Source organism: Ovis aries, chromosome 13 (genome assembly GCF_016772045.2).
Source record: "Ovis aries strain OAR_USU_Benz2616 breed Rambouillet chromosome 13, ARS-UI_Ramb_v3.0, whole genome shotgun sequence".
NCBI classification, from domain to species: Eukaryota; Metazoa; Chordata; class Mammalia; order Artiodactyla; family Bovidae; genus Ovis; species Ovis aries.
In genome coordinates, this window is record NC_056066.1 from 37,806,748 (window position 1) to 37,821,319 (window position 14,572).

At 44.0% G+C, this 14,572-nt stretch overlaps 1 protein-coding gene across 9 annotated transcripts in view; it reads right to left on the reverse strand.

The window, feature by feature from the left end:
• The window catches only part of SNX5 (sorting nexin 5), a 24,682-nt gene continuing 10,110 nt past the window's right edge, over nucleotides 1-14,572 (reverse strand). For all 9 annotated transcript variants that reach the window (XM_042230663.2, XM_012188511.4, XM_042230665.2 and 6 more), the window contains 12 exons: nucleotides 14,064-14,168; nucleotides 12,916-13,026; nucleotides 11,960-12,081; nucleotides 10,382-10,505; nucleotides 9,556-9,651; nucleotides 8,300-8,405; nucleotides 8,141-8,216; nucleotides 7,138-7,177; nucleotides 6,953-7,039; nucleotides 4,829-4,988; nucleotides 1,890-1,975; nucleotides 1-744 (listed from right to left, as the gene is read on the reverse strand). In XM_042230663.2, the coding sequence (XP_042086597.1) occupies nucleotides 694-744; nucleotides 1,890-1,975; nucleotides 4,829-4,988; nucleotides 6,953-7,039; nucleotides 7,138-7,177; nucleotides 8,141-8,216; nucleotides 8,300-8,405; nucleotides 9,556-9,651; nucleotides 10,382-10,505; nucleotides 11,960-12,033 (900 nt within the window). In that variant the 5' untranslated portion in view covers nucleotides 12,034-12,081; nucleotides 12,916-13,026; nucleotides 14,064-14,168 and the 3' untranslated portion in view covers nucleotides 1-693. The remainder of the gene's footprint in view (nucleotides 745-1,889; nucleotides 1,976-4,828; nucleotides 4,989-6,952; nucleotides 7,040-7,137; nucleotides 7,178-8,140; nucleotides 8,217-8,299; nucleotides 8,406-9,555; nucleotides 9,652-10,381; nucleotides 10,506-11,959; nucleotides 12,082-12,915; nucleotides 13,027-14,063; nucleotides 14,169-14,572) is intronic.

Sequence of the window (14,572 nt, forward strand, 5' to 3'; positions counted from 1 at the left end):
GAGCATGGATTATTTTATTGGATGCTTTATAAAAAGTCCAAGCACACACATACTGTGCCCCCACCAGGAAGGGAGGGGTTCACATTAGTTGTTCTTATACCCTCAAGATAAGCCTCTCCCCACAAATATTTGTATCCCCAGCTACAAAAATGGAGTTGCAAAGGGTATATATAAAGATACGGTATTTTTCTTGCTCTTGTTATAGTACAAACAGCTGAAGGTGACTACCGATCTATGAGTAAGAAAGGGGAAAATCACTTGACAAAGGGATGGAATGTCTGTTACCTGCAACGAGTAGCTGACTCATCTGCCATTAACAGGTACCTACCCTAAATTACAGGGATGCGGGCACATGAAACTTGAGATGACATGTACATGTGCAGGGCCCCTGCTGATTACACTCGCTCCAGAAGGCACGTGATTCCGCACCCCTTCTTCATTACTACAAATTAAAGGAGAACCCAGTACTTAAGATTCTACCCACTGAGGTATTAACTGCATCAAGATTAGTTATGTCCAAGGAGCATGCAATAGAAATATTTTTAAACCAACATGGTTAAGTGTTAAGATCTTTAGAAATCAAAATATGTATTCACATAATTTTAAACTGAAGTCAAGATAAATCAAGTCAATCTTCTGTGGTAATGATTTGAGTGCAAGTGATGCTGGCTTTCTTCACATTCAGTCCTTCACTCAGTTGTTCTTGAACAGGTCGATGCAGCTTTGCAGGAGGGACACGTTGTTCTGGAAGAAAGGAATCCAGTGAATGCTCCAGACCTCCCACCTCCAAGTCACCTGAGCTCAGGCCTCAGCCCCACGGACATCTGGGCTGGTGCTTGTTTTTCATGCAGTGACACCTGAGCCACAAGTCCCCTCGCCCTGGTCACTGCCCTCAGCACCCTCACCCCACGCCCACCCCAGGTCTGCTCCCACTGTAGCCATGCCAACCCCACTCATGTGGTTGAACCTACACGCAACATAAATGAGAGGTCAAAGGCCTTGGAAAGACTGGATAAAAAGTTGCTAAAAATCAGTTGTGGGTGAGATTACCAATGATAAATATTCACATAGGACTTGGCAGGATATGTTTTACAAAGTTCTCACTTTAAAGGAATTCAAATAACTTAGAATACTCAGAACATTATATATAAATCACATACAGACGATACTTTAAAACTCAATTTAGAAGGTCAGATATGGTAGGATATAAAGAACCAAGTGAGGAAACATCTCTGTTGTGGTCAAAATAAAGGAATTCAACACACCACAAATGTCCAGTCTCCCTGCTTTAGCCAGTGCAGATGAGCAGTGACACTGACCCAACCGCCCTGGGCCAGACAGCACCCTAGGGGGTCAGGATCAGCTGCACCCAGCAACCACCCAAAGAGCTTCGGGCCAGGGTACAAAAACCCTGAAGAGCTCGGGCAGGACTCTAACATGCTCCAGCACTGCTCTCCATCTCTTCTGGGCTAAATTATCCTTCACACAATACATATATAAGGACATTTTTCTTCCTTTTTAAACCAAAAAGGAATTAGTAACAGAAGTCTAAAGTTAGCAAATTGGCAAATTTAAGCTTGCAACTGCTATGATGGCTGCTTACAAATTACTAGGACAAGCCCTCCACAGCATGGCCCACAGGGCGTCAGGAGGGAAGCAGGGTAACCGCCACCAAGAATGCTCTTCTCACAAAGCAGCTTTCCATCAAGACTGCATTTCAGATTTCTAGTTTGCAGTGGAAAAAATACTCCATCAAGTGGCTCCCATCCACCCACAGGGGAGTAAGACCACAAAGCCAGCCCCAACTGCATGATGATACTGGAATAGTGAATTGGAAGTTAATTTGAAAAACACCCTCCAAAGCTGACTCGTGTGAAGATAAGACTTACCCTGGCATGCTTTATTTCCAGTTCAGACATTTCAATTAGATTCTTCCTGAACGCTGCCACTCTCTTCCGCTTGAAATTGATTAGCTCTACAAAACAACGTTTACCAAGAAAAACTGAGCAATTTCCGTCTTTAACTTCCATACCTCATTTTCACAAACAAAATGATCTCCAGAGCTCTGGTTCCCACCACACCTCACCTTTCACTTCTCTCTGCCATCGGAACACACACCTGACATGGAAACTGTCCCTGAGCACCTGGGGTTCCCTGAGCTGAGCTGCTTGGCCTTTTCCCTCCAGGATGCAGTGTGTGTGGCGAGTGGGCGGGGAGGGGGCCACACTGACTTGCAGCAAGGGTCTTTTTATGGGTTATTTTAAACTTCCTTTGATCAAATCCCCCTCAGCCTCAGGGGGTGCTGAGGGTCTGAGAAGTAAACTCACGCTCTCGAACCTTATCTACACAGTAGAAAAGAAATGTCACGTTAAGAGCCACGTAAAAACTCAGAAACATATACTGACATTAATGACAGTAGTTCAGATGTTATCAGGCTGGTCGTGCAGGATGTCATAATAAGCTCTCCTCCTTCCCTCCAGGACCAGACAGAACTCAAGAGACATCCATCCGTCTCCCAGGACGCCTGCCCACCTTGCTGTGCTTGTTCAACAGCTCCCATCTAGTCAGCCACAACTTTAGAGCCTCAACCTAGGGCCACGAGGCTAAGAGCCCCTCATCTTGGTACCCTACAGGACACTGCACTTTTACAAGCAGTACACCCAGGCTTATCAAATGCCATCAGCACAAACCTTCCGCAACAGAGTTTGGCCTAAACTGGCACCATTTTAAGAAAAACACAAAAATTATCAAAGCCACTAACTCTGGTCTATATAATTACCTGAGATTTCAATGCAGTAGCTTTGAAGTGTCCTTTTTCCTTATACATTTAAATTAGTTATTTTTTCTTTTAAAGCTAGAATTTTACTTTAAGTACAGGGCAGTAAGGAGGAGGTGCCTCTCCAAAAGAAATCCCAAAGGCAGCCGCATGGGTGTGTCCACAGGCCATGAGCAGAGATTCTGCACAGAGGAGCCCAGTCCCTCCCAGGGAGGGCCCCATGGTCCTGGCCAGACTCAGCCAAAACAAAGGAGCAGAACCCCCCAGATCCACGGAGGAGGGGAATGTTCTGAGAGAACAGTCTTATGATGAGATATGGATTTTACATGGAAACCTAGAGTTTTGAAGGGGGAGGCTGTCTTGAGGATGAATCCAGTACACAATCCACCATAACGCACATTCACATTCTGTAAGACCAGTCTTCAACTTTTGCTCTGCTATGTTCCACAGCCCCTAAGAGCTTCACGGTAGTGAGATCCCCTATGGAAAAGACTACCTATTACACTCATGTTTAATGGAAATGGTATGCCATCTCCCAATAAAGTTATAAAACTATGCTTTATCTTCTTATTTTTGACATGTGGAATCTAAGTTTCCTGACCAGGGACTGAACCTGTGCCCCCTGCATTAGAAGCGTGGCATCTTAACCACAGGGAAGTCCTAAATTATTTTAAAAAGCCCATTATCCAGGAATGGTAGAGGGCAAGAAAGAACCCTGGACATGGACCAGAACCGAGTCACTACCATGGACTCATGATTCCTGAGGAGCAGGTGTGTATGCACACACCCTGACACTTGCTCACTGTCAGGGGAAGGGTCTAGGAGAAGCAGCACCCCAGAAGCAACGGGCACACAGTGTACTCAATATGGGCTCCTGGAAGAAATGGTGATCTTCAGGGCTGGAGTAGAAGTCTAAGACTAAAACAGAGTATCTAAACGCTCAAAAAGGGGGGTGTCATAGCACACACAGCTTAAAGGCATGCCCATGGGCTCACTCTGGACAATATAAACACCAAAATAGCTTAATACACTGAAAAATTTTAAAACTTCTGGAAAATAGGAATCCAGAATTCTAGTAAAAATGATTTTAAAAAAGTAAGGGAGAGAAGGGAAAGCTTGTGCTAATAAAGGATAGACAGCACTGAAGGCTGGCCTGGAAAGGAGGGCTGGAGTGCAGGAGAGACAACTGCCTCTGGCCACATCCAGGAAGGGCGATGCCCAGTCTCAGTCTCCTACAGTCTGTTCATCAGCAGCTCATAGGATAAAAAAGTCAAGTACACAGTGGACAAACCCCTGACCGTGTCATCAAAACACACAGATATGAGGGGATGATGGACTCAACATATCCTCAAATGTGATGCCCTCGAAAGGACACAATTACACAGCACCCAGAACCCAATCGTGAGGAGATAGACCAAACAAAAGTGAGGGACATCTGTTAATATTTGTAAAAAGAAATCAGTCTTCCAAAAGACAAATGTGATTTAAAACAAACCAACCAAAAAAAACTAACTAAACCTGAGATGTGTTCCTTCCAGATTAAGGGAGATTTTAGAGTGAAAACTAAATGCAACCCACAATGGTAACTGTATTTCAGAAACAAAGCCAAGTTTTTACAGATAAAACAACTAAGGATATAACTTAATCTCAAACAGTTAAAAAAAAACACCCAGATGTGTTTATAAAATTACACAGGAGGAGCTCACGAACGTGTGCAGGTGGCACCGAGGACACGTGCGCATCCTCTGCACCATTTGGACAACTTCTCTCCGAAAACTTCTAAAATTGTTTCCCAGTGAAAAGTGAAAGTAGGGATTTTCCTGGAGGTCCAGTGAGTTAAGAATCAGCACTGCAATGGCAGGGCTATGAGTTGGATCCCTGGTCAGGAACAAGGATCCCATGTGCCGAGGAGCAACAAAGCCAGCCAGCGTGCCATAACTGGAGTCCATGCGCAGCCACGAGATTATCTCACATCCTGCAATGAGGACCTGACAGAGCAAATACAAATATTTTTTTAAAAGAAAGCAAAAACAAAGAAGTGGACTCACTCACCTTCTTTTGCAGATTCAGAGAGCTGTTCAAACTTCTGGCAGCATTCCTGCTGGTGTGTCTCGGCCAGCTTGACATCTTTGCTCTTTAACCGGGCCTTATCCAGCGCTTTATTTGAATTCTCATAGTCGATGAGGGCTTTGGTGCGTCGGTATAAGAGATCCTAGAAGGCAAATCAACAGACATGATACATGGTAGTTAAACCTATACTGAAGAATCTCTAGAACAGAACAGGAAGACCATCTAAAGTCTCTAAGAACAAGACAAGTACCTTGGTATACTGCCTGAAAGGTCAGATGGCAGCCACCTCAGGTACTTCCACCCCTTAAGATCTCAACATGAGGCAGGGAAGGGCAATTAATTAATGCAATGTTGAGTCTTCCCAGACTTCTCAAAATGCATCAAGAGAAGGAACCAAACAGTGATGACCACAGGGTCATTTCCCAAAAGAAAACATGTCAAAAGACTAATCGCTTAAAATAAAACTAAACTATGGGGAAAAGAATTTCTACTTCCTGATGACCTTTCCCCATTAGCTTAAAATTTTATGCTGCCTAATTTAGTACATTTCATATAAAAATCGTATCAACAACCTCAGATATGCAGATAATAATACCACTCTAATGGCAGAAAGTGAAGAGTAACTAAAAAGTCTCTTGATAAGGGTGAAAAGAAAGGGGAAAAGTTAGCTTAAAACTCATCCAAAAAAAAAAAAAAAAGGCCATGGCATCCAGTTCCCAGCACTTCATGGCAAATAGATGGGGAAAAAGTGGAAACACTGACAAATTTTGTTTTCTTGGGCTCCAAAATCACTAGATACGACTGCAGCCACAAAGTTAAAACACACTTGCTCCGTGGAAGAAAAGCTATGATGAACTTAGCATATTAAAAAACAGACAGCACTTTGCCATGGTTTTTCCAGTAGTCATGTATAGATTTGAGATTTGGACCATAAACAAAGCTGAGAGCCAAACAATTGATACTAACTGTGGCACTGGAGAAGACTCTTGAGAGTCCCGGGGACAGCAAGGAGATCAAACCAGTCAATTCTATAAGAAGTCAACCCTGAACATTCACTGGAAGGACTGACGCTGAAGCTCCAATACTTTGGCCACCTGATGCGGACAGCCAACTCAATGGAAAAGACCCTGATGCTGGGAAAGACTGGGGACAGAAGGGGGCAACAGAGGACAGATGGTTGGATGGCATCACCGATTCAATGGACATGAGTTTGAGCAACAGATGAATGTGAGATAGTGAAGGACAGGAAAACCTGGTGTGCTGCAGTTCATGGGGTCACAGAGTTGGACATGACTTAGTGACTGAAAAATAATGATGACGTAAAAATAATTTAAACATGTCGTTAGGACAGTGTAGACAGTGAAGAATGCGTGTTCCATTTCCAAATGTCACTCTGCTTACACTTCATCTTGCTTTTGGTTAAGCGATGCTTCATGACTCAAAGGATGCAGTGACAACTACAATTCAATAAAAGAACACAAACCCCAAAGCCCTTCCTGCCTCAGAAAGAGCCCCTTAGGTGTATGTCAACTTATGTCCCCATCCAGCAGCATATTAACTCCCCAAACTTTTATCTGTCTGTATTAACTCCCCAAACACTTATTAGCTCCAGGCCCCTGAAGAACACATACTACGGACTTGGTATCACACCTAAGAAGGCACGTCACTGAGAAGATCTCAATCGAAGATGGACCTGGGAGACACACACACCCTCAGAATAGAACGAACTGAGAGACTTCCACAAATACCTGAGGCACTGAAGACCCAGCCTGACCTCCCCTCCAGAGCAGTGAGCGCCTAGCCAATGAGCTTCTGCTTGGGACCAGTGCCCTCATGCCAATGACATGCCTTCCCAGACTCTCTGTCTTTGCACTCCTTGCCCCAAAATACAGCCCACTCCAGACCTTCAATGCAATCTCCTGTGGCTTCCCATGCAGCATGCAATTCCTCTGCTCTTCCTGGATAAACTGGTGTTTGCCTCAGTTTACTTCTTTACTTAGGGTGACATCACTTACATGAACGATCCTAACAAATTCCCATCTCCCTACATTTCTAACCCAGAGAATGCACTTGCATCACCAGGCCCTGTTTGGGAGAAGCCCTCACCTTGGCAGCCTCTATGTTGAGCATGTAGTATCGCAGGAGCTCTGTCAGCTTCAAGTCTTCATCTGAGGAGACTCGACTCTCCACTTTCTGTTAAACAACAAAACAAAGCAAAGGCCACCGTCATCTAAGCAGGAATCTACAGACTATAAAATGTATGCTATGAAGACCAGTGTAAAAATCCTTACCCTAAGTTTTTCAAACAGCTCAGCCACCTTCAACAGGTACCTGCAAATATACACAATTCTGACTTAAGGTCTTAAATACACTACCACCCACCAGACCAAGCCTAGTAGAACAGTCAGTCATTCCATGGTAACAGCTGGGCAGTGGCTCCAGGACCCAGCCCCACCCTGCCCGGACCCTAGAATCCAGATGCTCAAGCCCCTGACATAGATAATACATGCACACCCTCTTATATATGTTAAACCATCTTTAGATTACTTCCTGTGCCTGATAAAATGTAAATGGATGCAAACAGTTTTAAGTACAATGTAAATGCTATGCAAATAGTGGCTGATGTGCAGCAAATTCAAGTTTCGCTTTTTGGAACTTTCTAAAAAATGTTTATCTATCTGCAGTTTCTTCTAGTTTGCAGATGCAGAACCCATGGATATGGAGGGGGCCAACTGTACCATCTCATACCAGAAATAACCTGAATAGAGACACTGAAAAACCTCACTCAGTGACAAATCCAAACAAATTAATCAAACCACCCGGTGGTTCAGGTGATAGAAATCTGCCTGCCAACACAGGAGACAGCCCCTAGTCTGGGAGGCTTCCACATGCCGTGAAAGGGAAACCAAGCCGGTGTGCCACAACCACTGAGGCTGCATGCCTAGAGCCCTGAGCTCCACAACAAGAAGTCCATGCACCATAATGAGAACAGCCCCAGAGCAGTCAACGATTAACTTAAAAAACCACGAAAACAGACACATATATGTCTGACAGCAATCAAATCCTTGACAGCAGTTACCACACTTGGTACAGAAGTGCCCTGAATTCCCTATAGATGGCTTAGAAGTACTCCTGTTTGGAGGGTGTATAAAATGCATACTGGAGACCATCCACCCTCAATGGGCTTATACTCAAGACAGCACTGAACTATGCAGCCCTTATCCATCATACTCTTAATTGTGCAACAGTTTTCAATTAGGGGATGAGAAAAAATGTCTCCCAACAAAAACTTACTTCTTGATGACTGTAGGCTCCTCTAAAGCCAGGCTATGCAAGCAGGCTGCGGTGTGGATATAATCATCTGCGACATCTGTGGGAACAGGGACAGCCCTTTCATGTGAACAGAGCTGGCACTTGAGCAGAGGTAGGGGGCTAGTGGGTGAGTGCACTCACTTTTATGAGATCTGGTCATCCTGTCAGCCTTTGCACAGGAATCCTTGATCCTGTTGTAATAGTTAATGAGGAAAGTCTTCTCTTGCTCAAAAAAATCATCCACCTCCTAAAAGGGAAGGAAAAAAAGTTTCAAAGTTGCGAAGTTTCAAAGTTGCAAACTTCTACATAAGAACATATATTCTATATTTTAAAAATAAGCTTGGGCATAAGAAGTTTAACCTCTAAGGACCACGGAAATGTAAATAATTTTTAAAATTAACATTTCACACCAGGGATTAGCAAAAGTGAAAGGCTGGCAAGAAACATCGAGAGAACCATTTTGAAGAGCCATTTAGCACAGCCTAGTAAACCTTGCTGACCTCCAGCAGCAATTCCACTAAAGTGGTGGTCCAGCTAGGTCTTGCTACCTTGCCTCAGATACCTGCATTTCTGAAACATGGCCTGGGACGCAATACTGGCATCTGGGGGGCACTGACCAGGGATGCCGAACACCCTTACTACAGACAGGTATCAGCACACCGTCACCACCATCCAGAGACAGCCCAAGAGCTTCCAAACTTCTGACAAGGCCTGTGTTACCCACATCCTAGTCTCCTTACTCAAGACCACAAGTGGCAAAATCAGACACCAGACAGTAACTGAGGAGCAAAGAAACAAACCACACCTAGGATGCTACTGAGAAACTTGGACATCTATTTATGTTCCAGAACAGCACTGTCCAACAGAGATAACATGAGCCAAACATGCCACTTAGAACTTTCTACTTAGTAGCCACAGTATAAAAAGAAACAGGTAAAATTACTTCTCATATTTTGTTTTTTTCATTACCAAAGGCCTACAAATCCAGTGTGTAAACAAAACAGAAACCTCGGTCCCTTAATTACATCAGGGCACCGCACTGGTCAGGTGCTCAGCTCCACACAAGGCAGGGGCTGCAGGGATGCGCAGCTGTGGAGAGCAGCACCAAAGACTGGCCACGTAGCTTATGTTCTTAAGGATAATGGAGTGTCGCTTCCTTACAGAAAAGGAGACAACAAAAACTGAAGCGTGAGGCTCTTATCCCTTCTCCTGGGAAAGAACAGGTATTTTGGGAAAATGAGCCAAAGTTCAGTAAGCTGATAAAAATAACCAAAACTTGAAAATATTTCCATTTTGAGAAGCTAACACCATTTGTTTCACAAATACCTATTCTGAAGAAAGAAAAGGTCACCTATTCACACGAAGAGAATTTTCTTAAACAGTTAGAAGCCACTTACTTTAACTCCTGAAAAAAGAACTTCATCAGCACTTTTCACCACACTTTTAAAAAAGCCACCAAACATCTCTTTAGTATTTTTTCGCCTGACACTTAGCTGAAAAGAAATTCAAAACAGTTAATGGTACATGTATTTTCCATCAAGTTCTGAACACATCTATAGTAACTGTTCACTAGTATAAGCACACCCAAGACACCTTAAACCCCATTGTAACCGCATCTACAATATTAAGCAAAACAACTAAACCTAAGGACAGGTGATAATTCTATGACTCAGGAGGTATTCTGAAAAACTATCTATGCGTCAAGTCTTGTGTGTGAGTGCTCAGTCATGTCTGACTCTTTTCGACCCCATGGACTATAGCCCACCAGGTTCCCCTGTCCATGGAATTTTCCCAGCAAGATATTTAAGTGGGCTACCATCTTCTACTCCAGGGGATCTTCCTGGCCCAAGGATTGAACCAGAGTCTCTTGCATATTCTATGACTCTGGAGATACTTTGAAAAACTATCTAGGCATCAAGTCTTGGTGCCCTTAAATTCTGGGTAGAATTGTTATGCTATTATTCATTGGTTAGAAGACTATGAGGAAATTTGTAAGTCAGTGCTTGACTCATATATAATAAAGAAAAAGAATGTATCCTTTTAAGGCAACCATATGTCTGCTTTCAATGAAAAAAAAAAACAAATGTGGATCAACTTTCAAATAACCCCAAAATTAACTGAAGGGGTAAAGGAAAATCCAACTTTGAAAGTCAGTTTTTCAGAAACTATGTATTTTTTTGTACATTCCAATTAGATTGTGGAAATGGAATTAAAATAACTTACATCTTGATCATATTCCAAGAACACATGGAAGTTGCGGTCCTTACTGAGAACAGGGTGGGAAGAGAGCCGCTGGAGAAAGACTTCGTGTGAAGACACCGTCTTCTTGAAGACAGCAAGGTACTCCCTGCAACACAAGGCACACAGTGCCACTCAGCCCACCACCCAGCACCACTCCTGGGCGCCAGCGCACTCCCCCACAGCCACACACACCACCTGAACTGGCCCCAAGCAGCCTGGCTTAATGCAGCATCCAGCTAGGTAATGAGGCAGCTCTAATTTGGGAATTTTTGGAACAGCCATGGAAGGGGATGGAGCCGGCAATGGCAGCCCACTACAGCACTCTCGCCTGGAGAATCCCAGGGACAGGGGAGCCTGGTAGGCTGCAGTCCATGGGGTTGCACAGAGTCGGACACAACTGAAGCTATACGACTGAGCGACTTCACTTTCACGCATTGGAGAAGGAAATAGCAATCCACTGCAGTGCTCTCGCCTGGAGAATCCCAGAGACGGAGAAGCCTGGTGGGCTGCCATCTATGGGGTCGCACAGAGTCAGACACAACTAAAGTGACTTAGCAGCAGCAGCATGGAAGGGGAAGTGGCATAAGCAGAGTTGGTGGACACATCTGTCAAGCCCAAACCCACGTGCAATTACAGCACACAACAATGGCTTCTTTAAAACCAGGACAGTCCTTTAATTCTGCAGCCATGTACACAGCCATGAGTCTAACAAAGCTGGGAACTATCAGAAATTACAAAATGGCTTTATCTCAACCTACACACTCTACGCTCAACAGCAGGAGACCAACTCTCCAAGTTTGGTGCTCTATCCTCAGAGCTGCCCGTGCAGGCCTGGCAGGAGTGTGAGCCCGGGCCTAGCTCACCTGGGCCTGTGGCAGCATATTGGCAAGAACTGCTGAAATGGACCCCAGTGAATAGGAGACGGGCAAGAGGAAGGAGCAGGATGATAGTTCTTGCAAACCTCCAACTATGGCATAAAGAATCCATTTTTGTTTCAAAGAATTACAATCAGATTAAAGTAGGCTTCTTGCAGACCCGGACTTCTTTCAAGCCATCAATGTAGCCATTGTTAGAATGCTTCCTTGTTAACAGCACTTGCTACAATCTAATTTCAACTGTATTTCCAGTAAATAAACGTCAGGGAAAAAAGCTTTTGTACATTACAGTCTAAAGTTTAGTTCTTCACTTTGCCAGACCAACATTCCATGACTAGCATTGTTTACAAAGAGAAAAATTAGTCTAAACAGTATCACCAGGTGGTTCAGTTGCTAAGTCGTGTCCGAATCTTGCAACCCCATGGACTGTATGTAGCCTGCCAGGCCTCCTCTGTCCGTGGGATCCTCCAGGCAAGAATACTGGCGTCGGTTGCCATTTCCTTCTCCAAGTATCATCAGGGAATCATCTAAAGACCAGGCCCCCATACCCCCATGCAACTCATTGACAGCAGCCATGCCATTCATTAACTGCTACACTTGAAAACCTTAGCTGGCAGATTCTCTTTGCTGTACAATGTCATTTTTCTCCTCAGAAGACAGGGCCCCATCAAGGAAAGTCACTTACGCTTCTAGCTCTTGCTTCATCTTGGCAAATTCTTCTTTCGTCATTGACCCTTCACCCTCTCCCAGCTTCTGCATCTTCTCTCGAGGGCCATCGAAGTCAGGCTTGGTCGGCGCCGGCGGGATCTGCAGGCAAGGTACTGACTTCCTGAGCACCCTCACGGCCCACCCCTCACCCCACAGGAGGTGGGGGATGCGGGGCTCTCTGAAAGTCAACTGTGCTTTCTCTTACCCTCGTTCCTTTTGGCCATTTAAAAAAGGGTCCTCCCTACAACTGGCCACTCACTTTGACATCTGTTCGGTTAACAGCTTAACAATTTGTAAGGCAAACTGTATATCCTGCTGCAACTATCTAATTGATATATTACAACCAAGGCTAAAATAAAACCAATGAAGAAGCACCATCCAGGTAATAATCTCTGGACTTACAAGTACTTTTTTTATTCCAGGACGAAAGATTCTAATTTTGCATGAGCATTCTTAAAAGCTTCAGTACTGATTTTAACTATTTGGCCAGATTCTTGGCCTGGCAGGTCAAGCCACATTTCTCTGTCATTTAAAATCAGCTCTCTTTCTGTAGCCAGGCATCAACTCTCCACAGCTGAGCACAAAGACAACTGCCTTCTCAGCAGACTACACACACCAACCACCACCACCACCACCACCAGGATCAATTCAACTCGATGGCTGAAAGAAATGCCACACCCAAAAGTAGACAAGACTTTACACCACGGAAATGCTTACCCTCTTAGACTGTAGACTATAAAACTGTGCTTCTAACATTGTTTTCAGTTACTTTAGATTTTACCAGTAACAGCTAACATATACTCTAGTTGACAGATGAACTCAGACTATTTTCACACCCATTATACAAAGTGGGTAAATCTCTCAAAACAAAACGAATACCAAGGTATTAGAAACTGGCTTCGATAATTATCTGATTATTCAAAATGCACTTACAATAAGCCCAGCATAGTCTGTAGTTTCAATAAGAGTATCATGTAGCCACACAAAGTCTTCATGTTGCCTTGTAACAGAAAACTCTGGGCTCTGAAACGTGGGCAGTGTGGTCTGTAAAGAGAAAACAAAGTGACAGTTAACTACCATTTTCCGAAAAAGTGGTTTGGGTTTCATGCAGTGCACAATGGGAAAAATGCACAATAAATCATCTGGTTTTTAAGAGATCTAATAAAGAACAAAGTGGCAACACATGACCTCCCTACCACTAGGAAAGTCAGAGCTAAGATTCAATGTGTTCTTCAAAGAATTCTAGTCACACAGCTCCACCTTTCAGCTTGACTCAAGACAGATATATGCACACTGCCTCCTGAGGAACAGGTATGCTAATCACGCACCAGGGCAGCAGAGAAACCCATGAGGGAGAGGACCTCAGGGACACACATGTGCTGGGGGAGGCACCCGCCAAAAGCTCTCGCTCCAAATGTCCTGCCTCAGACTGTGCCTACACCACTCTATCTAGACCTATACCTCAGTCCCTCACCTGTAAGATGGCCATCAGAAAAAATCATAATGGAAATCATGTCCAGAAAATCAGGTCCATGTAACCCCTTTACAACAGTGCCTGGCATAAGACAAGCACTGAGTACACTTGACTAGCATGGAAGAAGGGCTAAAAATGTTCCTGAAAGGGCTCTGAGAAGTTAAACTTTCTGTCGTTTTCAGACTGGCATAGTGCTTTTGTCAAATTAGAAACCTGGAGAATTAATACAACATGGTAAATCAGTTACACTTGAAAATGGAATTTTTAAAATTTGGAGAAAAAGTCTTGAATCATAACAGGTTAAGTGATGGCCAAGAACTGAGCAAAGATGGGAAAAGCAAGCACTTGCCACGCATGCAAATTAGAAACAAAGGTGGAGCTGTGCAGGACTGGTGTGCTTCCCAGGCAGAACACAAGCCCCACTCACACCAGCAGAGTGGGCCCAAGGCTCCCCCACAGTGCACAGGGCTTACCAGGAGCAGGCATCTGATGAGTGAGGAGGGGCCTCCCTCAGGAGTGCTACCCTTCAGCAGCACTTCAGCTCACGCCCACTGTGGCAGATGTAACCTGGCACTGTTTTCACCACCGCAGTCATTCTGTCACTTACCTTGGTGTGCACTGTAAATTTGACTTTATCTCTCTCACTGAGTGCATCAGGTATGTCAATCTGAAGCGAGGGATCAACATTCAGGTCCACTGACACAGATCTCAGCTGAAATACATTTTTTAGCTATTAGTCTCAAGTCCACTTTAGTCCTAAAAGGCATCCTTCCAAAAATGGGGTGCTAGTAATAAAACTTTTAGTAATCTATGCATGACCATTTAAAACACAGCCAGTTGAGATATCTATTTGCAACTGTGGGGACAACTGCTCTTCAGTGCATGGGTGCGTCCCGTGAATTCCCATAATCTAAAAAAAGCAACTATGTGATTCTCATCTCATGTACATTATATACTTTGTATGAAAAACAAATTTAACCTAATACTTAAAGAACTGTACTAAGAAGGCTTCAAATAGATAAAAATGAAATCATGAACTTCCTACATACATGCCCAAATTACAAAAACATTCAAGAGGTGTTAGAGGCTGGGATAACCTAGAGACAGAAGGTACAA